Consider the following 25,631-nt stretch of genomic DNA (forward strand, 5'->3'; position numbering starts at 1 on the left):
TTTCGTTATTATTTTGCAACTTAAGCCAATCACAGTACATGTACAGTACTAGTAGGGCCTTTTTTGAGGGAGGAAATGACTACGCCCCCTCCCCCACCCACCCAGCTGCGATGCTTTTATTTAAAATTTTAACGACTGCAAAAAGTTAGTTTTTGGCAGTTAATAATGTACCCTCGTTCAGAAATGAGAATACCATGATCTATTTATTTATTTATTTCGGAATCAGTATGGTGCCGCCATTATTCCTCAATGGTGTGGCCTTTTTGGGGTCAAAATTACATACAACGACTGTACTGATTGCATTTCAGTAGTGCGCACTCGATGGGTCGCTGTTGGTCTGTATGCATGTCGTCTGCTTAAAGTTGAGGGTTGCAGTCCACTATTTCAAGTGACAAATTCTGGCCAGCTCATTAGCATTAAAAGTGCCCCCAGTACAGTATCTTTTGAAAAAGGAGATTGCTTGGCCCCCCCAAATGGTGACTGAGACTGTGTAAATCGTTGCCATGCAGGATCAACTCCCTGGGTCTTTGAACTTTAAATTTCATATGAGAGCAGAATGTCTAAAAGCTACGGTTGAAAAATGGTCCTAAGTGCCTGAGAATTTGAGCGTTGCCACTTGAAAAATGGCTGCAACCAGACTTCAGAAAAATCACTTTTCGGGGGAGGGGGTTGTTTTGTGGGAATAATTAAAAGTGTAATTTGTCAGTAATCAAAAAAATATTGAACAGAAATAAAGATTAGGGACAAGACAATAACTTAATCTGTGTTTAGAAATCTCAGGGATGTTGGTATGCATGTTATTGGGCCCTGAACAGTGCTGATTTTACACTGTTTTCAATGGGGCTTGAATTAGTGGACTGTAGGCTACCCTGAGAGCCAAGTGTGCATCATTGTCATCAATGGTGCAAACTTCACTCTTGCGCTAAATTTATTGGGTGGCCACGAAATCGTATTTCTGCGCACGAGCTCATTAATATTTTGTGATCCCACAGTTTGTTTGTTTTTTTTTTACATTAAGACATGCAGGGAAGAGTAATAGGGATATTTCTGTAAATACCGAATTTGGGACTGGCACTTTCCAGTTCCGGGTGTTTCTTTCACAAAAGCCCCATTCCGCGGGGCCCATTTTGGATAGAGGCGGGAGGCTACATTCAAAGCTGAGCGATAGTTTTACTGCTAATTGGGGGGTATATCTTTGGGGAAAGGCGAATAAAAAAAATGGCGTGACTAACCCATATAAAATTGAAATAGTGAACTTTAGGCCATAATCTTGAATTTCCAGTAAAAAAATGGAGGCCAAATTGAACCTCTTCACGAGAGTCAACAGGCGGCGCTATTTCGGTACTATTTTGCACTGTTTTCTCTAAGGGCGCGTATGGTGTTGTGCAATAAATTTGCGCAAGATTCAAGATTGCGCTGAACACGATCTGTGCGCTACATGCACACGATGCGTAATGATACGGGTGCGATGTGTAACTGCTGTAAGTTGGTGGCTACGACCAAATGGTGCACGATATGCGGCAGCACTTTCGACCGCATGTCCGATGTAGGGTCTACAAGCTCTACAGACTCTACACAATGTTATCGAATACGCCCTTTGCGAGTAGACTGACGCCTACCCTCCCGCCTAACGTCTTGGGCATTGGTGTGTAATGGGCACCGTCCAACACGTGCACAATTGCTTTGGCTCATCTGGCTGAGCTGAAGGTTGCCCGCGATTTTGCCCGCGATTTCATGGAGTAAAGGGAGGCAGAAATGTTTCCACTTTGCGGTACTCCGTTCCACGATAAACTGAACGAATTTTTGGATGTTTTTTAAGAAAGCAGTTTTTCTTGATGAATTGAAAAAAAAATACACCACGGGGCATGGCCGATTATCTCGCACTTTTTGGCGCACCTCATGGATCTATGTAATTTTTACGGAAACCTCTTCAGAATGATGATAGGAAACTCAAAAATAAAATCCACAATTCCGTCGCGAACCAGTTTTAGCAAAAAACGCCACCCAAAATTTCAAATTTTCACGTTTTGGGTGCAGGAAAGTGCGACATGAAATATTACGTCATCGTTTTTACACGGCCAATCAATGAGACTTTTATGGTCCAAATTGAGGGTTTTGCCTTTCTCCAAGAAGAGTTGGATGAAGTTCCTCGAGTGTGCCGGCAGGTGGAAAAATGTGCAGGAATCGGCAGAGGCTAAAATCGTTGAAAAAGCAGAGATGAATCTCGGCTTGTCCTTCACGTCCAGTGCACACGTCATACACGCAGACATGGTAGAAGACATAGCGCTGTCAAAGTTAGGCCTAACACTCCCGATGATCAACTCTTTAAGGTAGCCTGTTTATACGGCAAGTATAGTTCTTTTATTTTTATAAAGCGTTTTGATACGTCCCCGTCGATAAATGCACAAGCTCACAGGAGGCAGTAGTAGTAGGCAGGAATTATTTGAGTCCATTCCTGACTTCAAAATAAATTCACGTGTTTGTCATTAAAGTAACACTGACTAAAGTCATTTAAGTGTCTGACCACCATGATCATGACCACTCTGGCTGCAACTTGTATTCTTATGCAGGGTAGGCTACAGTACAACCACAACGTACATTATACGTTTTGCTCGCTTCCAGTGAATGCCTTTTAAAATTTGGAAAAAGTTTCATATAGGCCTGCAAAGTTCATTCAGTTTTGTCTTTCATAGGCCTAATCAATCAGTCCATAGAAATCAATTACAAGTCAGGAAAGTCAATATTAGCAGTGAGAGAGTACAAGCATTTTCAATGAAAACAGAATTGTATCAGACCAGTCTCATACGGTTTGTAAACAGGATGTCAAGCGAACTTTGTATATGGAACTCTTTCCTAAAACTTTTTTGCCTTGACAATGATAGGCCTTTATTGTAGTAGTCTGTCCTGTGTAGGCCCTAATATTGTAATAATATCCTATGCTACCAAATCTTTTTTTTTAACACAGGGATTTGGATACCACCAGAAAAGCTACATGTATAAACGCTTCTGTGATGTTACCTTGATAGGCCGTGCTGAACGACATCCAAAGAAGCGACCACCTGAGAGTGAAGGTGTGTACCTCTTCATTTTTGTATAGAGTCATCACTGGTTGTTGTCACAATTTCAATAGCACCGAGCATGCAGAAAAACTAACTACGTGACTTCACATGTTGTTGTTTCATAACCTGTTGGAATTGATAATCTGTGAGTTTGTTTTGTCATATATTAACAGAGACCTTTCATTACTCATGTTTGTGCGTACTTAAGTGGATGGTTTCAACTGTACAACCATTCTTTTTTTTTTTTCATTGTTGGAAGGTCCGATCACAAGACTATATCTACTGAAATTTTAAAAAATTGGCATTTTGGAATTGTCATGTATCTGATTTGCTACTGTTCACAGAGGTTTTAAGTGCCCGCAAACAAGTTCAGTAAATCATTTGCATTTTTTGAAGCTGTTGCTACTATAGTGTCACAGTATGCTTGAGACTTTTTTATCAGATTGTATGTGATAAACACAAATACAGTGTCATCTCGCTACTCACAATCTCGCTGGTAAAATGCAGTCAGCCTATCGTAAATATCGTAGTGTGGAAACAGCTCTTCTGCGTGTTTACAATGATTTGCTATTGGCTGTTGATGAGGGTCGAGAGGCCGTTCTTGTGCTGCTTGATTATTCAGCAGCCTTTGACACAATTGATCATCATGTCTTGCTATAACGCTTACATCACCGCTTTGGCATCAACGACTCTTCCTTGGAATGGTTCACTTCATATTTTGCAAACCGTCAACAATCTGTGCTAATCAATAAGATTTCATCTCCCTCGCATAATGTTAATACCGGAGTGCCACAGGGATCTGTCCTAGGTCCACTATGCTTCACAATGTACACATCCCCACTGGAAGATCTCATCGCATCATACGGCGTCAGCTGCATGATCTACGCTGACGATATTCAACTCTACGTCACCATGACAGAGCAGCAGCGTCCTGACGTCATTCAGCGACTAGAGTCATGCCTCTCACCCATACAATCTTGGTCCACTGCCAATAAACTCAAATTGAATAGCGACAAAACTGAAGTCATCCATATCACCTCTTAGTTTAAGCACCATACTCCAATTGAAAGTCTTCGCATCTCTGACTGCTGCATCAGACCTGTCACCTGCGCCCGTGACCTTGGAACCATCATCACGTCAAACCTCCGAATGCAAAACCAGGTCAACAACATATGCCGCTCTTCTTATCTAGCTCTCCACAAGATTAGACAAATTCGAAATTTCCTTGACAAACAAACGACGGAAAAGCTTGTCCATGCTTTTATCTCCTGCCGCCTTGATTTCTGCAACAGTCTACTACACTGTATCCCCGATTCTCAAACCTCGAAACTTCAGCGCATTCAGAATTCAGCCACCAGACTTGTTACCCGTTCATCATCTAGGCAACATATAACTCCTATTCTGCGCAGCCTTCACTGGCTACCTGTCAATGAGCGAATCGTTTTCAAGATTCTACTCCTCACTCACAAGTGCATCCATGGTTCAGCACCAGCATACCTCCTTGAACTTATTCAAGTACATGTATACGAGCCACAACGCACCCTCTGTTCTAGTTCAACATTGCTGCTCAGTACACCTGTCACTCGCACTAACACTTATGGATATCGTTCATTCAAGTATGCATCACCATCGCTGTGGAACTCTCTCCCACACCATATCAGAACTGTCAAAAATGAAAACGAATTTAAGTCACTACTTAAAACTCACCTGTTTCATTAATTGCTTTATTTCATAATATTACTGTGAAGCGCATTGAGATGTGCTATGTGATGCGCTATATAAGAAATGTGTTATTATTATTATGTGGAGTCATTTTAGATTTTAATTGAAAATTTTGGATTTTGCCTTTTCAGGAAGCCATCAAATACCCAGTCTTTAGAAGAATTGGTGACGATTTCACAGTGACGACGGAGATCATTGCAGGAGTTGAGGAGTTCGTCTGTCATCTATACAAACAGTTGGATTGTTCTGATGTGAACACTGCAAGGTACATGTTGATCTGAATTACATGTAGTGCTTTTTTCTGATGTGAAAAAAGTTAGAGAAACTATACGGCTACTTTTAGAGTGACCATCACAAAATGTCCTATTTTGTATTAGGGTATTACTTCCTTTACTTGGAATACAAAATGCTTTCAAATTAAGATTGTTTTCAGAGAATTGTATTCTATCCCAATATTCAAGTTACACAAAAATTGCTCACACTAATAAATCCGAAGGTATACATGTGCACTCAAAGTTTTCCACGAAGTCCTTATTTTCAAACATTGAGTTTGGTTGTGTTTTGCAACTAATTGAAATCTAAATAGATTCATGTAACTGATTGTTGTGCATATTCAGAAAAAATCAAGTTTCTAATCATAATTGATGCTTTTCAAGCCAAAAGACATTTCTCTCAATCTATTTGTCCAGATACAACCTGTTGCAGATGGGAACTGGGATGAAGTTATCAATGCCTCCAAACAAGGATGCCTTGTGCCTTCATGTCAAGAGGGCAAACTACCAAGCAGCCATATACAAGAGCGCCCTGGATCCGCATCCTGTGGTACCATCTCCACACGGACATGGATGGAAGGTCAACAGCGATGACATTTTCATCCACTGGATGGATCTTCCACCTGCTCCCAACAGTGTTATGGAATTAGCCCATTGTCCGTGCAAAAAAAGCCAGTGTGCCAAAGGAAAATGTAGCTGTCTTGAAAACAACTTGCTATGTACCGACTTGTGCAAATGCAGCAACTGTGAGAACATGCAAAGTGACCAGCAGTGTACTCTACCAGAGAGTGATGATTCCGATGTTGACGAGTACTCTTAATCCCTTACAGCTTTCTTCATAAATCCTGTAATCGTTCGCATGAATTAAATTTTACTCTGTGTCAATCCTGAAAAATTTTTGGAGCATGTTAATTGGAGGTTTACCTTCTGTCTCAGTCCTTCAAAATTATCGTTTATTAGCTATCTTTGTGCTTAGGCAGGGCAAGTGGCATTCTAAAGCAGAGTGATTGCTTCCCAAATAAATTTGGGATGGATTTATATGTATGCAGGACTTGGAGCATTGACAGTGGGTTTCCAAAGATAATACATTTGATGAGGATGTTTTGAGGCAAGTAGAAAAGCAATGTTCATTTAGGCCACCGTTTAGAAATGATGCCCAAGGTTTGCTTCAGACTATGACGAACCTCGAACCAAGACTAGCCGTAATGTGACTGTATGCCATCATGATAAATATCCTTAGTAGTTTGGAATAACCCTTCTGTTGTGTGAACAGAGACAATTTCACAAACCAGCTCACCAGAATTTTCTGTGTATTTATGCTAGGTTCGTATGTGACAGCGAGTATGCCATTGTGGTAAATTTCCTTATTATTTTGGGAAAGCCTTTATCTTGTGTGAACAAGAGACAATGTCGCAAACCAACTTATCAGAATTTTCTGAGTGTTTTCATGCTAGGATTGTACTAGTATTGTCTACATGTATGTAAATAATTTTGTCCTTTTGAAATGCAGTTGGTCGGTTGTGGACTAATGAGAACATGAAGTGAGTCAGACATAAAAACTGGTACATCTTGTCATTTCAGACAAACAAGCCCCTTACTGCAAATGAACGTGCAATTTGCGAATTTAGACCAAATGATTGAAGAAATATTTAGTCTTTGCTTGATCTAGTTTGTGAATGAGACATGTACATCATCATTCATTGATATCAATATCATGATGACATTGACAGTTTTTTAGGTTTTCAGTTCAATGGGATAATTTGCCAACAGATGTCTACTTTCAGTATGGTGTTTGTGAATCATGAAGCATTCCTCTCATTTAGGTACTATGAACCTTCAGAGTTTTGGAGGTGTTACATTTGGGATATCATAATTACAAAGTACAAAACATGAATGCATTCCTGATGACTGCTAAAGTTTGTGCATGTGATAAACTCTTCCCTTTTAGATTAAATTAATCAAGAAATATTAATGTTATACAGGTAACACTGATAGTCAGTGTCAGCATGTGTATTTCAGTATACAGAAGAGCCACTTTCAATTTGAAATATGACTTGTGTTTCTAGTAATTTGGAAGCAGGTGTTTTTTCCTTATATGGAGTGAAGGTGCGGGTATATGAAGTACAACGGAATAAAAGAATTAGTGAAATTTTCTTGAAAAAAGTGATAATTTACAAGAGTTTATTTAAAGGGTTTCAACAAGAAATACATGTACATTTGTGTACTAGACATGTTAAAAATTAATTTAACAAGGAAATACATTTTTCAATATAAAGAGCTTGATGTTAAAGAAGAGTAAGAAAACTTCAATGGGAATAGCATTGTGATAAATCTACCAGATACTTTGCAATCGACACTTTTGGACAAAGTTTTACTACCTCAGCAGACACTCAGTCCCTTTTCAGCAAGCAAGAGCAATACCAAAACTTTCCCCATAGAAAATGTACATGGTTTTCTAACCCCGGCCAATAGAGGGCGCCCTTTTTACATCGATAATTAAAATGCAAATATTTTAATAAATGGTGAACTTGGGATTGTGGATTTTGATCTTTTGTGATCCATAAGGTCTAAACTAACAACTGGCAGTGATTCCACTTAGATCCAAGAGGTGCGCCAAGGAAATTGATTTCCGAGCACATTTTGCTGCCGTGGCCCGTGGTCTAAACAGTTTTATAATCGATCTGATTTCATCGTTTATAGGTCAGTTTTATTTCTTTTATTTGGGGGACTTGCTCTAGGCCATTCACAATCAAGGATATTCAGTACAGACTATTCCATTGTTGTAATTTGATTTGAGAAAAAAATATTTTAAAAATGTGCTTAATATACTTAATATACTACATCATGTTTTTATTTCATTATTCACCTTGCTTCATGGAATGGCTATATGGAATGCCTATTTCTGTGTCAAAACGCCTCTCAAAGATATCCCGTTAACGTTTTTAGGATACAAGAATGCTCATTTTGCCACAATTTGTAATTAGGTGGTAATTTAGATGAAAATGTTCCCTAATGTTAAGAAATACTTTTCTTTGCAGGACTGAAATTGGCAGACCTGTAGCTACATTTAATTTCAGTAAGGGCTATATGCAATGCCTATTTCTGTGTCAAAACACCTCTCAAAGATATCCCGTTAACGTTTTTAGGATACAAGAATGCTCATTTTGCCACAATTTGTAATTAGGTGGTAATTTAGATGAAAATGTTCCCTAATGTTAAGAAATACTTTTCTTTGCAGGACTGAAATTGGCAGACCTGTAGCTACATTTAATTTCAGTAAGGGCTATATGCAATGCCTATTTCTGTGTCAAAACACCTCTCAAAGATATCCCGGTTTTTAGGATACAAGAAAGCCCATTTTGCAGATGAAAATGTACCCTACATGTTAAGAAATATTCTCCTTTTCTTTGCACGACTCAAATAAGCAGATCACTAGCCAAACTTAATTTCAGTAAGGGCTGTTTGGAATGACTATTTCTGTGTGAAAACGCCTGTGAAACATATTCCTTTTTCAGGATAAAAGAATGCTAATTTTGTCACAATTTGTAATTGCTTGATAGTTTAGACAGAAATGTAGGCCTACCCTACATGTTAAGAAATATTTTCCTTTTCCTTGCATGACTCGAACCAGCAGATCACTAGCCAAACTTAATTTCAGTAAGGGCTATATGAAATGAATATTTCTGTGTCAAAATGCCTCTGAAAGATATCCCGTTTTTAGGATACAAGAACGCTCATTTTGCCACAATTTGTAATGAAGTGTAAAAAGGAACTTCGTGAATTTTTCAGTCAACATTTATTTTGACATGCTATCTCCTTGAATATGTAAAAAAAGGAAGTGGTGTCCATACCTTTTACAGGCAGAACTTAAAGCATTTTTTTAAAATTTGAATATGCCAAATAATCTTTTAACTCTAGTATTACATGTATATCAATTGCGCAAAATAAGTCTCAGTTGAATGTCACTTGGTCCATGCATATGCCATGGTCCTTTTGCTATATTTTCTTTAATCAGCAATTTGACATATCTAACAGTAATTCAAATCAAGTTGCATAGACGTATTCTGCAGTGTAAAATGTCCTGTTAATCCTATTATTGCTCTCAGAATAAAGATCAAAAGCCACGTCGACCACTCTGATGATTTTCACCTTGTGATAATTATATTTGCGATTGGTACTTAAATTTGTGACAAATACTTAGCTGAACAAAATCTACAACTAACTCCAAACACTTGATCTTGCATTGCACAAGGATTTGTGTATTCTTGAAATGAGGATTACTTATACTCCCCTCAACTCAAATTTCAGATTGGTTGGTATAAATCTTCTCCCCATTTTTAATGCTTTGCTAATTAACACGGTATTTTATTCAATGAGAAAAGGATGGCAGTCACGCCATCGACATGTTAATTGCTGAATTTCTATACATGTAAATTTTCCGATTAATTAGTGACACGAAGCAATTACAGACTACTTCAAAGACAACATTGTCCGTCGCCTTCGCGAACAACGAGGGATCATAGAAATATTTCTATAAATCCTGAATTTGGACTGATAGTTTCTAGTTCGAGGTATTTCTTTCACCACCCCCCCCCAAAAAATTGCAGGCCTATTTTAAATTTGGATAGAGGAGGGCAGCTACGTTCAGAGCTTAGCGCAGAGTTTTAATATTACATTGGGGGTGTCATTGGGAAAGGCTGATAAAAGACTATCGGGCTAACCCCCATAAAACTGAAACGAAAAGTGATCTGCTGGCCATAATCTTTAATTTACATTGAAAAAAAGAGGCCAATCTTTTCCCTATAGAGTCAACAGGCGGAGCTATTTCGGTCTGATTTTACACTGTTTCCTACATGGGTGCGTATGTGATAGTGCAACCTGTCAACTTGCGGCTCCCATGGCAGCAGACCAAAAGGGGGCGTCTTGTCTTTTTTTGTGAGATATTTACCAGTTTAAAAAAATGGCGTTATTTTTTTTGTCTGCGGAAGTTGTCAACAAATAAAGATTACTGCCAAATTTCAGAGTAATGTTCACCGTCCATCTCGTGTTGGGTTCGTGTAGGGTTTTTTGCACAGTGTTTCACAGTGTAGAGTTTGTGGATCTCGGCCTCGCCAAAAAAACAAGTTTCCGCGGTGTGCACGACTCAATGGAGTAGGGTTTGCCACTCTCGTGTAGGATTCGTGTAGGGTTTTTTGTACAGTGTCTTATGGTGTAGGGTTTGGTTATCTCGGCCTCGCCAAAAAATACACAATTTACCTGGTGTGCACGACTCAATGGAGTAGGGTTTGCCACTCTCGTGTAGGATTCGTGTAGGGTTTTTTGTACAGTGTCTTATGGTGTAGGGTTTGGGGATCTCGGCCTCGCCCAAAAAATACAAGATTTACCTGGTGTGCACGACTCAATGGAGTAGGGTTTGCCACTCTCGTGTAGGATTCGTGTAGGGTTTTTTGTACAGTGTCTTATGGTGTAGGGTTTGGTTATCTCGGCCTCGCCAAAAAATACACAATTTACCTGGTGTGCACGACTCAATGGAGTAGGGTTTTCTACTCGTGTAGGATTCGTGTAGGGTTTTTTGTACAGTGTCTTATGGTGTAGGGTTTGGGGATCTCGGCCTCGCTCAAAAAATACAAGATTTACCTGGTGTGCACGACTCAATGGAGTAGGGTTTGCCACTCTCGTGTAGGATTCATGTAGGGTTTTTTGTACAGTGTCTTATGGTGTAGGGTTTGGTTATCTCGGCCTCGCCAAAAAATACACAATTTACCTGGTGTGCACGACTCAATGGAGTAGGGTTTTCTACGCTCGTGTAGGATTCGTGTAGGGTTTTTTGTACAGTGTCTTATGGTGTAGCGGGGTTTGGGGATCTCGGCCTCGCCCAAAAAATACAAGATTTACCTGGTGTGCACGACTCAATGGAGTAGGGTTTTCTACGCTCGTGTAGGATTCGTGTAGGGTTTTTTGTACAGTGTCTTATGGTGTAGGGTTTGGTTATCTCGGCCTCGCCAAAAAATACACAATTTACCTGGTGTGCACGACTCAATGGAGTAGGGTTTTCTACGCTCGTGTAGGATTCGTGTAGGGTTTTTTGTACAGTGTCTTATGGTGTAGGGTTTGGGGATCTCGGCCTCGCCCAAAAAATACAAGATTTACCTGGTGTGCACGACTCAATGGAGTAGGGTTTTCTACTCTCGTGTAGGATTCGTGTAGGGTTTTTTGTACAGTGTCTTATGGTGTAGGGTTTGGTTATCTCGGCCTAGCCAAAAAATACACAATTTACCTGGTGTGCACGACTCAATGGAGTAGGGTTTTCTACGCTCGTGTAGGATTCGTGTAGGGTTTTTTGTACAGTGTCTTATGGTGTAGGGTTTGGGGATCTCGGCCTCGCCCAAAAAATACAAGATTTACCTGGTGTGCACGACTCAATGGAGTAGGGTTTTCTACTCTCGTGTAGGATTCGTGTAGGGTTTTTTGTACAGTGTCTTATGGTGTAGGGTTTGGGGATCTCGGCCTCGCCCAAAAAATACAAGATTTACCTGGTGTGCACGACTCAATGGAGTAGGGTTTGCCACTCTCGTGTAGGATTCGTGTTGGGTTTTTTGTACAGTGTCTTATGGTGTAGGGTTTGGGGATCTCGGCCTCGCCCAAAAAATACAAGATTTACCTGGTGTGCACGACTCAATGGAGTAGGGTTTGCCACTCTCGTGTAGGATTCGTGTTGGGTTTTTTGTACAGTGTCTTATGGTGTAGGGTTTGGTTATTTCGGCCTCGCCCAAAAAATACAAGATTTACCTGGTGTGCACGACTCAATGGAGTAGGGTTTGCCACTCTCGTGTAGGATTCGTGTTGGGTTTTTTGTACAGTGTCTTATGGTGTAGGGTTTGGTTATCTCGGCCTCGCCAAAAAATACACAATTTACCTGGTGTGCACGACTCAATGGAGTAGGGTTTTCTACGCTCGTGTAGGATTCGTGTAGGGTTTTTTGTACAGTGTCTTATGGTGTAGGGTTTGGGGATCTCGGCCTCGCCCAAAAAATACACAATTTACCTGGTGTGCACGACTCAATGGAGTAGGGTTTGCCACTCTCGTGTAGGATTCGTGTTGGGTTTTTTGTACAGTGTCTTATGGTGTAGCGGGGTTTGGGGATCTCGGCCTCGCCCAAAAAATACAAGATTTGCCTGGTGTGCACGACTCAATGGAGTAGGGTTTTCTACGCTCGTGTAGGATTCGTGTAGGGTTTTTTGTACAGTGTCTTATGGTGTAGGGTTTGGTTATCTCGGCCTCGCCAAAAAATACACAATTTACCTGGTGTGCACGACTCAATGGAGTAGGGTTTTCTACGCTCGTGTAGGATTCGTGTAGGGTTTTTTGTACAGCGTCTTATGGTGTAGGGTTTGGGGATCTCGGCCTCGCCAAAAAATACAAAATTTACCCGGTGTGCACGACTCAATGGAGTAGGGTTTTCCTCAATATCTTCTGGTGTAGCCTAGGACTTTGTGTTCAGATATGTATGTGATGTACATGTACGGTATATACATGTACATGACGTATCACAGCATTCTCTGTTCAGCTTGATCTATTGCTGTTCAGAACTGTATTGGTTTGAGTGAACAAATTCTTCATCTGCACACAGCATATGTGTAGGGTGAGTAGGGTTTTGTAGGCCCTACAGAAAACATGTGGTCAAAAATGTTACCGCATATCGTGCAGGGCGTGATCTATGTTATCGTTTTGACCCCATATTTCCCCAGAAAACCAAAACCTTGCCTCGTTTCCATAAAATTCATCCTGTACGGTGCCAGTACCATCTTTTTAGGTGAGTTCCAATATTTTGATAAATTGTTTTTGTTGAGTAAGACCCTATTGTCACATATGCCAGTGTGTGGTGAGTAGTGTAGCTATAGCCCCACTAGTGTGGCACGGACTCTCACTCCCAATCCATCCAATGGATCAGGAGTGAGTACACTAGTGGGGCCAGTGTAGCTAGTGACTTCCTCCGTGCTTAAACCATGTTTACACTGCCAGTATGTGCAATGAGAGGCCCCTACCCTAGCCCTTTCTATATCTCGAAACGGCCTCGCCCACAAAAGCCAGTCTTGCTAGAGTTGGTGTTGTGCGGGGCTAGGGCATGTAGCGTGACCGGTGGCACAGGTCATGTTGATGGTGTTGGTGCAGATGAAAACAGAGTTAGGCCTAGGCTACCTGAAATTGATACATCTTTGGGGTAGGCCTGGAGCATTGATGACTGAGGGAGCCACCAGTTATTCCTGATTGCTATTGTGGATGACTACTGGCATGACTGGTCTCTATCTGGTTCGTAAGTGTGAAGTCGCTTCAGTTTAAACCACGCCCACTGCACATGCACTGCACAGTAGAGTTACATGCATTGATCGCCGTTTACATGGAACCATGGGACTGGGGCCAATTTCATAAAGCTGCTTAAGCACAAAATTTTCTTAAGCAGGAAAAAACTTTGCTTAATAAACAAAGTTTGCCATCTTAAACTCTATCTGCTTGTCATGCTAACCAAAAAACAGCTAGGCCTAAATACAATCCCAAAACAATTGTACACCAAATGGAGTTTTGGCTGGTTACCTGATTTATCAAGTAAGGTTTTCTCGCGCTAATGCAAATTTTGTGCTTAATTAACTCTATGAAACTGACCCCTGCGTGAAGTTAACGCACAACTTCAGCGATCATCCAATGGGAGCCTGAAAATCGTGGCACATAGATCTGCTTGTATGACTAAGTCACTTACGAACCGGATACTGGTGTGACAGTGCAGTGGTAGAACATTAGGTTAAGAAGCTTGTACTTCAGGCCTTGCAACAAATGCAACAATTGATAGGACTTTTCTATGATTTCTTGTTTGCATGATAAAAATATGAATATTAAAATCATGTACATGTATATTGCAGACCTGGCCCTTTAAAAAAAAAAGACGATTCGTTGAGTCCTAGTTGCTCAGACTATTGTTAGAGCATGGGACTTATGGGTTGACCATTGGTAAACTTACTGGTCTCTAGGCTAAGGCCTACCCTGTTGTCTTTTCTTTCTTCATGAAATGTGTTAGTTTTAGTGACTAATAGAATTGTTGGTAATAACTGGGAATTAGGGATAGGGTTCCCAAGTTGGTCATGACTTGGAGTGTGTAGGAACAATTGTTGTCATTTAAATATATCTAACACCCTGTCTTGAGTGTCTTCTTTTTATTTAATACATTTTAAGACCTAGGCCTAGGTAAAAAAAGTTGAGATGTCCACATGGTAAAACAATTGTTACTGGTGCTTTGTCCTTGAATGAAGCTGTTGCTTACACCCGATAGAGTGCACTGTATTTTGAAATTGAATGTTACTGTACATTGGATTTGTTTGTTTCAGGTCGATTTGCATCTATCACAGCAAAATGTCTTCGGCTAGTGAGGCAGATGAGAAGTACAATGCTTTATCCCCAGAGGAAAAACTACCTTACAAGGTTGTGAGTGCCATTTTCAACAACAGTGTTGCTCATGGAATACAACTTTTGGAGGAACTTGATGTCGATGTGAATTTTGTCGATCAGGTATGTCAGCCAAATAACACAAAGCACACTTAGACCTTGAGACCAAGATTTTTATAAGACAGAGGCATGGTCCTTCTTGTTCTGCAGGGGGTTCTAACCCCCCCCCCCAACTTTCGTCTAGCCACCCCCACAAAAAAATTTAGAAATAATGATGATAACACTAACAGCAGTTGCAAAAGTTAACAGGTGATGTCATGTGCAAAGGGTCTAGCCCCTCCCCCTGGAATAAATTGCCTCTTGAATTAGGTTTGGATGGTATTTTGGTATTACTGAATAGTGGTGGTATTTTTCAATTTCAAAAAATACCGCCTGGTCCATAAATACTGAAATACGGGCAATACTGCGTAGTATTTTTGGTACCTGGTATTGGAAAAAAAGGGAAACCACCATATTGTTGTATTTCATGGCATCTTTCGTGGTAGAAGTCATCCAGTGTCATGGCTGTGAGATTTCAGCGGCAAGATATTTCTTGTGAAACAGTTCAGTGACTGTTGGCGGTGCTTGACGCTTGTGTCTGCTATCCTGTATTGTAAAAGTGCTCAGACAAAATGTCATAACACAATCAATTTTGTTCTGCCATTACCAGCTTTTGATCTGCCATATTATATAGAAGGTAGAGTTGTAACGTGCATTGTCAGGTGTCGCAATACACTTTTTTCCCCTGGTCCTACCAGAACCGCACATGCAGCCGCATTGAGCAATGCTTGTTAGGGTGCAGGCCGCGATAGGTTTTTTTTTAGTTTGCCCGATCGGGCCATGTCATAAATTTGCTTGCTCCAGTTGGATCAACACTTACCAAAGATTTCTCATGATCCACGATTATTCTGGTTATTTAACTAAGGCTTACCGCATACTTGCAGCCTTTTATTAGGCCAAGAAAAGAGTTGTGCTATGTGTGCCTTTTAAAAATTGGGTTGGTAGCTTGGAACATTTTTTTGGTATGGGGGGCAATTTAATGCTGATTGAATTGCATCAGTGTGGAGGAAAGCTTCCAAAAGTATCTCAAAAAGTGATGAACACCTGTCTTAATCAGTGTAAAAATTTCTACATACGATGAAGAGTGTTTATGTACAGTACATTCAGTACATGTACAGTACAGACTGGTACTTGTTGCTGCATTTCCATCACGCATTCTTTTCCATGGGTGCGGGACGGCGGGAACCAGAGCAGCTTTGTTAAACCCTCCTATGCTGAAGTCACTCTTTTGGGTCAGTTGGTACACAGCTCAAAGAAGCACAGCTGTGTCATGTTGTGCACTGCACCAACTGTCCCTCACAGGAATATCAGATTGCACTTTTTGTTCAGTCCAACAACTGTCCCTCACTGTTGCATGTGCATAATTGTGCAGTAAACCAAATGCAGTGAAGAGGACTGCACAGAAGACCCTGGGTCATTTTGTGCAGGAAACCAACTGTGTACACACTGAACCTGTGCATGTTTGTGTTCCATATAGAAAACATATGCAAGAGAGTGACTGCATAGTTGTGCTGTAAAACCAAAGGAGGGTTTATGCATACAGCTTCGCGCACGTGCTTTCATCACTGTGGCAGCGAAATGTTGATGTAGATGATGCGCAAAGAATTATGGGGCGATTTCATGCCTGTACAAGTAAGGTATATATACATGCTTGACACTGGGTGACATGGGCCGGTGATGAGCGATCAGCCCTGATGAATGCCTTGGGCGTAATTAACGTAATTCTAACACAAAACTGATAATAAATCAGACACCATAATCCCATATATTGTGTTGATATCTTAAAAACTGTTATTGATATGTTGGTCGGACAATTTGTCCGAGCATCTTTGATTTTGTTCGGACAAACACAATAAGTGCTCGGAAAATGTCCGACGTCTGACCGTAATTTCACGCTCTGGTGTGATGTCATCAAGAGTTTGTTACTGGTAACTGTCTCAGTGTTTTCAAGCAAGAAAATAAACTGTTCTATGAAACAATGATTGGAACAGCTACATTGGTAACAATAGGAGATAGGGGTCCTCAGTGTTGTCATCGGAGGGTACGCTCCTAGCATCGATCTGATGTCTGCTGTGTTTTATTTGCAGCTCTTCTACAAAGGTCAGACATTGCTGATGCGAGCGGCCTTCGACTCCCCAGGCATGTGCCGAGCCCTTCTGGAGAAAGGAGCGGATGTCAACTTGGCACACACCGAGGTCAGTCGTTTACTGTTGTCTTTCTTGAATAAGCCCACGATACCAGCACTTGGATGTGATCTGTGTAGCTGGTAGAACGTTTCAATGCTGTAGCCATGTTCTCACAAGCATCCATCTCGCATCGCTCAATCACAAGGCTTAACAAGTTCTCCAAGTGACATTTTCATTGTCTGTACATGCAGATTCAATTTGTGATCAGATTTGTGGTAGACTTCAAACAATTACAACTATTACAAGTATTTGTTGTCGTAGGCCATATCTCCTGTGGACACAGTGAGAAACCCTGTTAGAGCCGATGCCTAACGCAACAATCTCTCCATAATGTCCCTGCCTACATATAGCTACCATAACACAACATGTGACACACTGTGTTCAGGGTCCTCTACTATCTCAAGCTGGTACTTAGGAATTTATTATTAGTCCACTGAACATCATATAAAGATTACTTTAATCAGGAAATATTTTTATAAATTTTACTAAAAACCCTTGAAATTGCATCTTTGGGTTCCATTTAACTTCAGGTTAAAGGTTTATTTTGCTTTTATGCTTAATGCTATTTGCATATTCATGAGCAGAACTATTATGTCATCCAAGGCACTGAATCTCAATGTTGCACTGATTTGTGCACAGAAAATTTCTAGATTTTTTAAACCACTGCTGAGGCAGATTTTATTTTCTTTGGCAATTTATTGCTGTATAAGCATATGGCAATAATCCAGCAAAAATCCTTTTCACAGAAATGTTCGCAGATAACAAATTATGGATTCACAATTTGAACATGAAAATATGCAACCTGAACCATGTCTTCCTGGATTTACATCAGAGCAAAAGAGCCTTCACTTGTCCAGAAGTGCTTGGTCAATTTTTAATGTTTCAAAAAGTGCACCGTTCAGTTCACGAAACTCAAAAAAGACGTCAAACAGTCTTTAAACATGGAAGAAGAGTACAGAGATACACAAAAAGTGATTCTAAGAAAAATTCTTTTCCCTGGTTCCTTTAATTCTGTGTGATGAGGAGAACTGAAATTTCTGGTTCAAATTTCTATTTACAAATGGATTGTTTGAAGATATAGAAAAAGAAGAAGGGGCGGGGCTACTGGCAATAAGTTGTGGGTGTACGTTTAAACATCTAACTCAATTTACCTGTGTCCCTGGATTTTTTTCCTTAACCCTAACCCCCAAGGGTTGCAGGCCCTAACCTTCCCCATTCACACAAAGTTAAACACCCATATGGGACTTTGTGCACAGAGGCTGTTGGACTTTGTTTTTCTGAGGTATGCCAAACCCAATGCAAAAGCCAGCTGTTATGGGCCTACCAGACCTATCCTCACAGAATTAAACACTTTACTACAGTTTAATTCTGTATGGTTGGGGAAGGTTAGGGTTAAAATGCCAGTATTTTTCTGTCTTTTTTCTTAGAGTGGTATTTTCCCTTTGCTTTGTGCTGCTGAACGCAACACGGAATCCTGCAAGATTCTCTTGGAAGCAGGCGCTGATGTCAACCAGGCTGATGATGTATGCAGAATTTTTCGTAGTTCACCTAAAGATTAGAAGTACTATATGTCGAGTGGGCCACCACATTCTGTATTCTGTTGGGCGTGGAAACTCGGTGGTGATATTGGCACCTTCTCAAAACTTTATTTCATCTCAAATTTTGTCTTTAAGCTCTGAGTCAAAGACCCATGGAGCTGATATTTGAGAAATGGCATGTGCGATTATTGCAATTTTGAAAACCTCATTAAAAGATTTGCACATCATTTTAAGTCGTCAGCCTTTCAATATTTGGTTGCTATTAGAGGACATCACACAAGTTGGCCCTTAAATTTCTCCAAGCCTGTAACCCAAAACTCATAGGTCACATTTTAAATGTATTTTCTAAACTTAATCAGGATATCTGTGTGAGGAATCTTCCTGAATCATCCTACGTGAAGTAGTACTGATTTAACCCCAGTGGCGATGAAGGGTCTACCGACCTCAATTTGTCAAATCCTTCAAATCAAAGTGGATTTTTAAGGATCACAGAGAGGCATTTTTTTGTTTTTTTTTAAATCTTTGACTTGCCTTTCTGATTGCAGGAGGGTTCAACAGCTCTTCATGCTGCTGCTCATGCGAATCCTTCAGCCATTCCAATCCTGTTGGAAGCAGGAGCTGAAGTTGACGCTGTAGAGTCAGAGGACATTGTAAGTACGAAGCCATGTTGTGGGAACATTCGGCTGTGGCTTGGAATTATACAAGTCTGCAGTATCCATAGAGTCGTTTGCAAATAAGCCAATGACTAACAGCCTTACATGAGAGATTTCCATCTGATTAACCACTTCCTGCCGGGGACTCTGGAATCAGAGACATATGGTTTATATGCGTGGCTGGGGTCTCCAAACTCGGACAAAGGAAACAGGGCCCTGTAACAAAAGACCGTACTCTGAACAAAAGACCAGGCTGCTGGGAAGTATTGACATTTTTCGCTCTCAAAAGTGGTGATAATCCAGCCTTGTTTTGAAACCGTGTACCAGGGTTTGGGGCATTGAGAGTGAGTAGATTACCACCGGGGACAAAAGTGTTCTACCACCGCAGTGATGAGCCATACAGCACCGCTGCACGCTAATCTGGCCCCTATTGAAAAGAGGTTAGCAGTGCACTAAGCCAGGTTCATGAACAAAAGAAAGTTACATTAGACCGCACAATCTGGGCTCTTTTTACAAGGCTGCAGGCCTGTTTGAAATACTCGGGCGTCAATGAAGGTCACCTGTCAACTTAGAGTAGTGCCTAAAGATTACTTCGTGCGGCTGTAAACGACCGTTAAATCAAATAATGAATTTTTGAGGAATTTTGAAAACGGAAAAAAATGATAGTCATGCCAGCCCAGCATCATCAACATTGAAAAATGCCCCGGCATGAAGTGGTTAACATTGAGGGGCCAATCTATTGATACCACAGGTTAAGAATCTTCAGCCCAAGGGCCAAAATGTCAAGAAAATCCTATTATCGGGTAGCGTGCTTTGTAAGTCCAGGTCATGTACTTGTCTGTCCCCTTAGATTTATTGGTTTCTGAAATGTTGCTGTCAGAGACAGCACAGCCAACCTCATAATACTGGTTAAATAATCATTTCAGTCAACTTATTCCGCTACATAGTCCAGGGTTCTGCCCAGGATGGTTTTAGTGCCGGCAAGACTATCTAAGCGGAGCGCCACCATCGGTTGGGGCGGAGCGTATCAGAAAATGTTTGGAATCTAAAAGCCCCCAGATGGCCGGAAACAGCACTTTCTGGGTGTTTTCAGCTGTGTATACACAGCCTAGAATTAGGGATCTCATGTCTGAAATTTCTGAAATTTAATAAAAAAAATTGAAAATTTGTAATTTTGGTCAACTAGGATGAGGTGATAATTTTAGACGGGCAATTGAATTAGAAAAAAAAAGAGTAGAAATAAATATTGATTTTATTCTGTAAATGCCTTAAATATTGAATTAATTTCTATCTCTATGATGCCCATAATTTTTCATTGCTATTCAAATCATTTTTCATTTTTTTTGTGTGTTGAAAATAAGGCGAAACATGCAAAATCTTGGCGGAATATTTTCCTTATTTTCTTTGTACAAAAGTTCATACAGTATGCATATGGGATAACGACATTCATAAATGTGTGCAGGGGTTTTCTGAACAGTCATTTTAAAGTCTACATGAACATAATGTAGATTGGCCATTTGCTTTTCTGACACATTTGGCCATGTGTCACGTGCATACTGAGCGCGCGTATCTTGCCATACGGAACTCGTTTACGGAAAAGGCAAAATCATGCTGTTACTTTTGAATAAAAAAATTGCGGAGTTAATATTTTCACCGTGGGATAAACAACAATTAACAAATGCGGTGCGATCGTTGGTTTAAAAAACGATTGCAGTGATCGTTTTATGCAACATCGAGCAGAAAATACATGCACCGAATGTTGCTAACCGTGGTCAGCGCGGCAAAAAACAGTCACGGTCGATTGTCAGTTTTGCAAGTACATGTGAAATTGTTTTTCTGCCAGATTTTTAAGTGTTTAAACGAAGTGTGAATGGGGTCATTTGCAATTTTGTCTTTCTGAAAGTTAAGCCAAATTTTCTTTTCAAGTTGTGGAACTGGGTAAAATGCGGAACTGGACATACAACCCTGTACATCATGGAGAGGGGGTTTTCCGATCTTCGCGCACTGAGAGCGTTGCATATGCAAGCCTATGTGTGGCCTTCCAACCAATGGAAAGATTCGTTACGGACTATGTACACGTGCATTGCGCGTAACAAAGCCTCCTATTGGTTTATGTTAATACTTGGTCCAGATATGTTGCATATGCACATACGTTGGTGCGCAGACGATATGCATGGCAGTGCAAAGTGAAATTTACGAACAAATTTTACGGTTTCTTCACGATCTTCATATCTTCACGATCGATCCCTCGACCAAAATGCTATTTTCTTTGGGTTCTTGTCGGGAATACGTGCCGGTCGGAAAAGTTGATTTGGCAGATTGTGGCGGTCGGCAATTCTGCGTGTCGGTCGGGCCCGACCGGCGCCGATCGGCAGCGGCAGATCCCTGATAGTCCAAAGTATAGAAAAAACAGGAGTGTCTGACTTCTTTCTCAAGCCTTCTCATTTATCAAACCAAGGCTAAAATGTAAACAAGACGGGACATGTTTGATCAGTTACAAACATGAGTTGACTGGGTGATATCAATTTTCAGAAAATCTAGTTGGTCTTGTCAGTTGTGAAAGGTGACACCTTTGAAGTATACGCATGTGAAATTAGATGAAGGTCAACTAAAGAAGAATCTTGAAATCTGTCCCTTCAATATCTTGTGGAATGATGGTGTCATTATTGTAACGGCCATCGTCAAAACCTCCCATACCTTGGGTCTTGCTCAATAACAGTCAGTCCCTGCGGTTGAAGGCCACAGCACCTGGCGACGACTAGACGTCCGGGGTTTTAACCCCGGACATCCCAAACTGACTGGCGAGCCAGTCACTTTGGGACGATTATATAGGGGATCAGTGGACCTGATGGGATTCCGTGGATTGGATTTTGTGGATGGCATATACCTAGGGATTTGTGGATTAAATGTACCTGTGGACTTTGTGGATTACATGTGTTTGTGGACTGGATGGACAGACTGGACAAGAAAATGGACGCAGTGAAACTTTTTGGACTTACATTCTGTCCCCACTTTTCTGGAAGTTCTGGAAACAATATATTAAAGGCTATAAAGGCCCTAGGCCTTCACATTATTGCTCGAACTACATTAAATGTGCCAGCCAATCAGAATGCAGAATTGCCCAGTCAGTGATTTAAGACACACCCACTTGCTGTATAAACCAATTGGATCCCACTGTAAATTAAGAACTAAAGCAAGTAGTTGTACATTTCATGTTACAGTATAAAACGTATAGTTGGTGATTCATCACATTATTGTGAAATTTCACAAAATAATTTTTGTCCAAGTGGTTTTCTTTTTCACAAATGAAACCAGAGCTAGCAGATTTCAAATGTAAATCAGTAACTGTCTTTGCATGGCATTTGAACTCAAAGCTTGCATGTACATGTAAGTTGTATTGGTAACACTCTGAATTCTTTGATATTAATAGTCTGGTAGCTTTAACCATGCGAAATCTAACTTATTATGTTCTTCACTCTACACCTTTAGCCGATGGGTAATTATTTCTCTTGTTTGTCTTCTAGGGAGGGAGGCAACCTCTTCACTATGCAGCTCAGCATAGCCCAGAGGCCTGTAAATTTTTGCTTGATGGTGGGGCAGATGTCAATGCACCACTCGATGTGAGTTCAACTTGGCTATTATTAAGTATCTCTGGTAATGAAACCAAGGATTCCTCAAAATGTATCCTAGGTTCTGTAATTCACACAAACCAGAAGAAACCAATAATGAGGAGGCAGTGAGAAGCAGTTACAGTTTTTGAGAAGAGAGGAAACCCCAGAAGAGTGTTCTAGTTAAAACCCACGAAGTTGGATCTATACTTGTAACCGAATGCAAACGGGCACCAGACCTAGGTCAAAGAGGTGAGGAAATCACCACTTTACAACATTGGGCCTAAGGGTTTCAGCATTGGGTACTTCATTAAACTGAACCTGGTAAACCTGACTGAAACGTGATGGTGAAAAGTTGCTATGAATCCCAGATTAAAAAGCTCCCATATACTAGACCGACACAGAATGAATAATCACTGAAGAGCTGTGATGAATTCCAAGTACTTCATAGGCCCATTAAGCAAGGCTAACACTGGAGAAAGTTTGAGCGATGACCGTATTTCAACTGCAGGGCAATATTCCCTGGTAACTACCACACAGGGTACCAGGCAAAATCAAGCAAGGTTCTCACATTGTTGTTATGACTTATGTAATGTGTTGGTTACCAGTTACTTGGCCTGTAAGCATAAGTCATGCAGGCCTCTTCATCTCTGTCTTACTAGAGCGAGGAGGCCGAGACAGCCATTCTGATTGCTGCATCCAAGGCTCCACAGTGTTGTCAGGTGCTCATAGATGCTGGTGCAGATGTCAATGTACAGTTTAATGTGAGTATAACACACCCAACCAGAATTGTGCATGCAGAATTTGAAATCTTTTTGGGCAGGTTGGCCACAGAATGAATGTATTCATATATTTCTGTCATGATAAATTCACTCAGGCAATTATTTATTGCTTTACTTGAGGTAAGGTTTTCCGATTAATAGCACTTCTGAAAGATGTGCAGTGCATCTGTGACTAAAACGTAGCTCATCTACTGGCGTACCACTCACAAAGGTGGTGCAGTTTTCCCCCAGTGTTACTCGCTAGGGATGATGACAGCTTCACTTTACTGAGGACAGAATTTCTGTTGCTTTGCTCAAACTCCCAAGTGTAAAATCCTGTCATTACAACCAGTAGATTTGTTGATTCTTGAAGGTTTCTATTGAATCCATAGGAAATAAAAATAAAATTGTTACAATTTGTACTAATCAACAAGGACAGCCTTAACTGTGCTAGTGGTTTTTTTCTTTTGTAAAGCTGACACCAGTTGCAACAGGGTGTCGGTAAATGTAGGGATATGACAGAAGCAGTGGTATTATTTGCCAATATAAAATATGGCTGAAAGAAAAATAGCAAAATATGTTTCTCTCAAAATGTTTTCATATTTGGCTGATGAAGAAACCCTGACAAGTTTGGAAGTTATTTCGAGAGAGAAAAATGCAGACATTCGGCAAATGTGTATGCATGAGATGCAGTCAGATAAATGATACACAGTTCCTGGGGGAAGGGATTTAAGTTGGCAATTAGAAACAAGCAGTTGAGTAAAAAACAACTGTAATCGGTCTTTTTTTTCTCTGTCATCTTGTAGTCAACTGGATGCTCTCCTCTGCATGAGGTCACTGACGAGGATGATGACCCCAGCGTATGTCAGGCATTGCTGCAGGCAGGAGCAGACATGGAGATCAAAGATCATGTACAAAGATGACAGCAAATAGTTGATAATTATGGTTGTCCTTTCACTAGAGCAATTAGTGAGCAAGGTGTGGTCCTTGGGACCTTGGAGCTTGTGCAAAAAAAAAGCTTGCTTGGATGGGACTTGAACCCACAACCTGCACACTAGTGCAGACATAAAATGTTCACACCCTGACACAAAAATCCATCTCTATTAAAGTCATGGGAAATAGGGCCAAAACTGGTCTGAATTTTAAGAGACAGTAAACTGCTACAAACTTCTTGTCAAAAACGGCTGATTCACAATATTGTGCCTCCAAGAGTTTGTAACGCATTGACCAATCAGTGCGCGAAATCTGTTAACCCTTTCCAAACACCGATTGGGTCAACAGTTTTCACACACTGTGAGTGGCCAACGTGTTGCAATCTTTTGGAGAGATGTGAAATGCCTGCATTTAGTAAGCTTGCTGTGCAAAAGTTACAACATGAAGGCTTTTACATAATGATTTCACTAGAATCTTACTGAAGGGCCTCATAGCATAGAAGACATGACTTGAAGGTAGATGGCATACAGCTGTCAATGAAAGGAAGTGACCAAAGGGAAAGAGGTTGAGATACAGAGGAAAAAAGTGGAGGTGCCACCAAGGGGCTGGAATGTTTGTGACCTCTGAATGATCTAGAACTATTTTCAAGAGCGATAATCCAGAATTAGTTTGCCAGATTCAATTATCTGTTGACATTTTGTTTTACAGACAGGTAAAACTGCATTACACCATGCAGCTAGGTATAATGAAGCAGTGTGCAAGATACTGCTGGATGCAGGGGCTAAGCATGACTGCACTGATGAAGTAAGTATCAACAGCGCCCTCTGATGTTTGGGTCCAGCTTAGTCAAGATGATGTATTTGACAGATGCCCCACCATATCTTGAGTTTGTTGTGAGTTACTCATAACTTTGTGGAATCTTTTGTTATTACGGTTGTTGGTGTGGGTATAAGAGTTTTCTGGCACACCATGGTGTCTTTGAAGGCCCCCAACTCTTTCAGGGTACCTGCCCACTGGCCCATTGGATAAGCTGGACCTTATATCATTGATAGCAGTATGTAGCATTCACTTGTCAGCACAGCCTTTCTCCTTGTCACCAGTGAGGGGGTACTTCTGCACAGAGCCCATAGATTTAGTCACTGCAGCAGTCCACAGATGATTCTTGTTTTCTGTCTTGATTAAGGACCCCTTTTCTTTTTTTTCTTTTGTTTTATTATGGTTGATTAATTAGTCACCAGGCTTGGTTTTCTTAATGCCCAGGATGGTAATGTGCCCATGACTCTGGCAGCAGTTGGAGATAACGTCAAGTCAATCCAACATCTCTTGGACAAAGGGGCTAGCCTGGAAATCACCAACAAGGTAATT

General features: G+C 40.7%; 2 protein-coding genes across 4 annotated transcripts in view; both read left to right on the top strand.

Moving 5' to 3' along the window:
- The first annotated feature begins 1,359 nt into the window (after positions 1-1,359).
- LOC110981817 (uncharacterized) overlaps positions 1,360-25,631 on the top strand; it is a 32,454-nt gene continuing 8,182 nt past the window's right edge. Inside the window, exons 1-11 of the mRNA XM_022239760.2 lie at positions 1,360-1,499; positions 12,763-12,866; positions 14,431-14,611; positions 16,675-16,782; positions 18,201-18,296; positions 18,857-18,961; positions 22,489-22,584; positions 23,235-23,336; positions 24,140-24,244; positions 24,975-25,070; positions 25,527-25,625. Of these exons, the coding sequence (XP_022095452.2) occupies positions 1,455-1,499; positions 12,763-12,866; positions 14,431-14,611; positions 16,675-16,782; positions 18,201-18,296; positions 18,857-18,961; positions 22,489-22,584; positions 23,235-23,336; positions 24,140-24,244; positions 24,975-25,070; positions 25,527-25,625 (1,137 nt within the window). The 5' untranslated portion in view covers positions 1,360-1,454. The remainder of the gene's footprint in view (positions 1,500-12,762; positions 12,867-14,430; positions 14,612-16,674; positions 16,783-18,200; positions 18,297-18,856; positions 18,962-22,488; positions 22,585-23,234; positions 23,337-24,139; positions 24,245-24,974; positions 25,071-25,526; positions 25,626-25,631) is intronic.
- On the top strand, positions 1,562-9,187 carry LOC147798646 (uncharacterized). Of its 3 annotated transcripts, none has more exons than XR_015425904.1 (4): positions 1,562-1,771; positions 2,966-3,071; positions 4,913-5,046; positions 5,471-9,187. XR_015425904.1 is itself a non-coding variant. In XM_087139005.1 (3 exons), exons 1-3 carry the CDS (start codon positions 4,209-4,211, stop codon positions 5,871-5,873), a joined length of 549 nt encoding a protein of 182 aa, XP_086995131.1. In that variant the 5' UTR covers positions 3,718-4,208; the 3' UTR covers positions 5,874-9,187. The 3 variants fall into 3 exon arrangements, 1 of the variants encoding a protein (XP_086995131.1); XR_015425903.1 differs by having other exon boundaries at positions 1,568-2,330; XM_087139005.1 differs by lacking the exons at positions 1,562-1,771; positions 2,966-3,071 and adding an exon at positions 3,718-4,220.

The sequence above is a fragment of the Acanthaster planci genome, linkage group LG07, assembly GCF_054643075.1.
Source record: "Acanthaster planci isolate LZ-2023a linkage group LG07, COTS_SCS, whole genome shotgun sequence".
Lineage (NCBI taxonomy): Eukaryota > Metazoa > Echinodermata > Asteroidea > Valvatida > Acanthasteridae > Acanthaster > Acanthaster planci.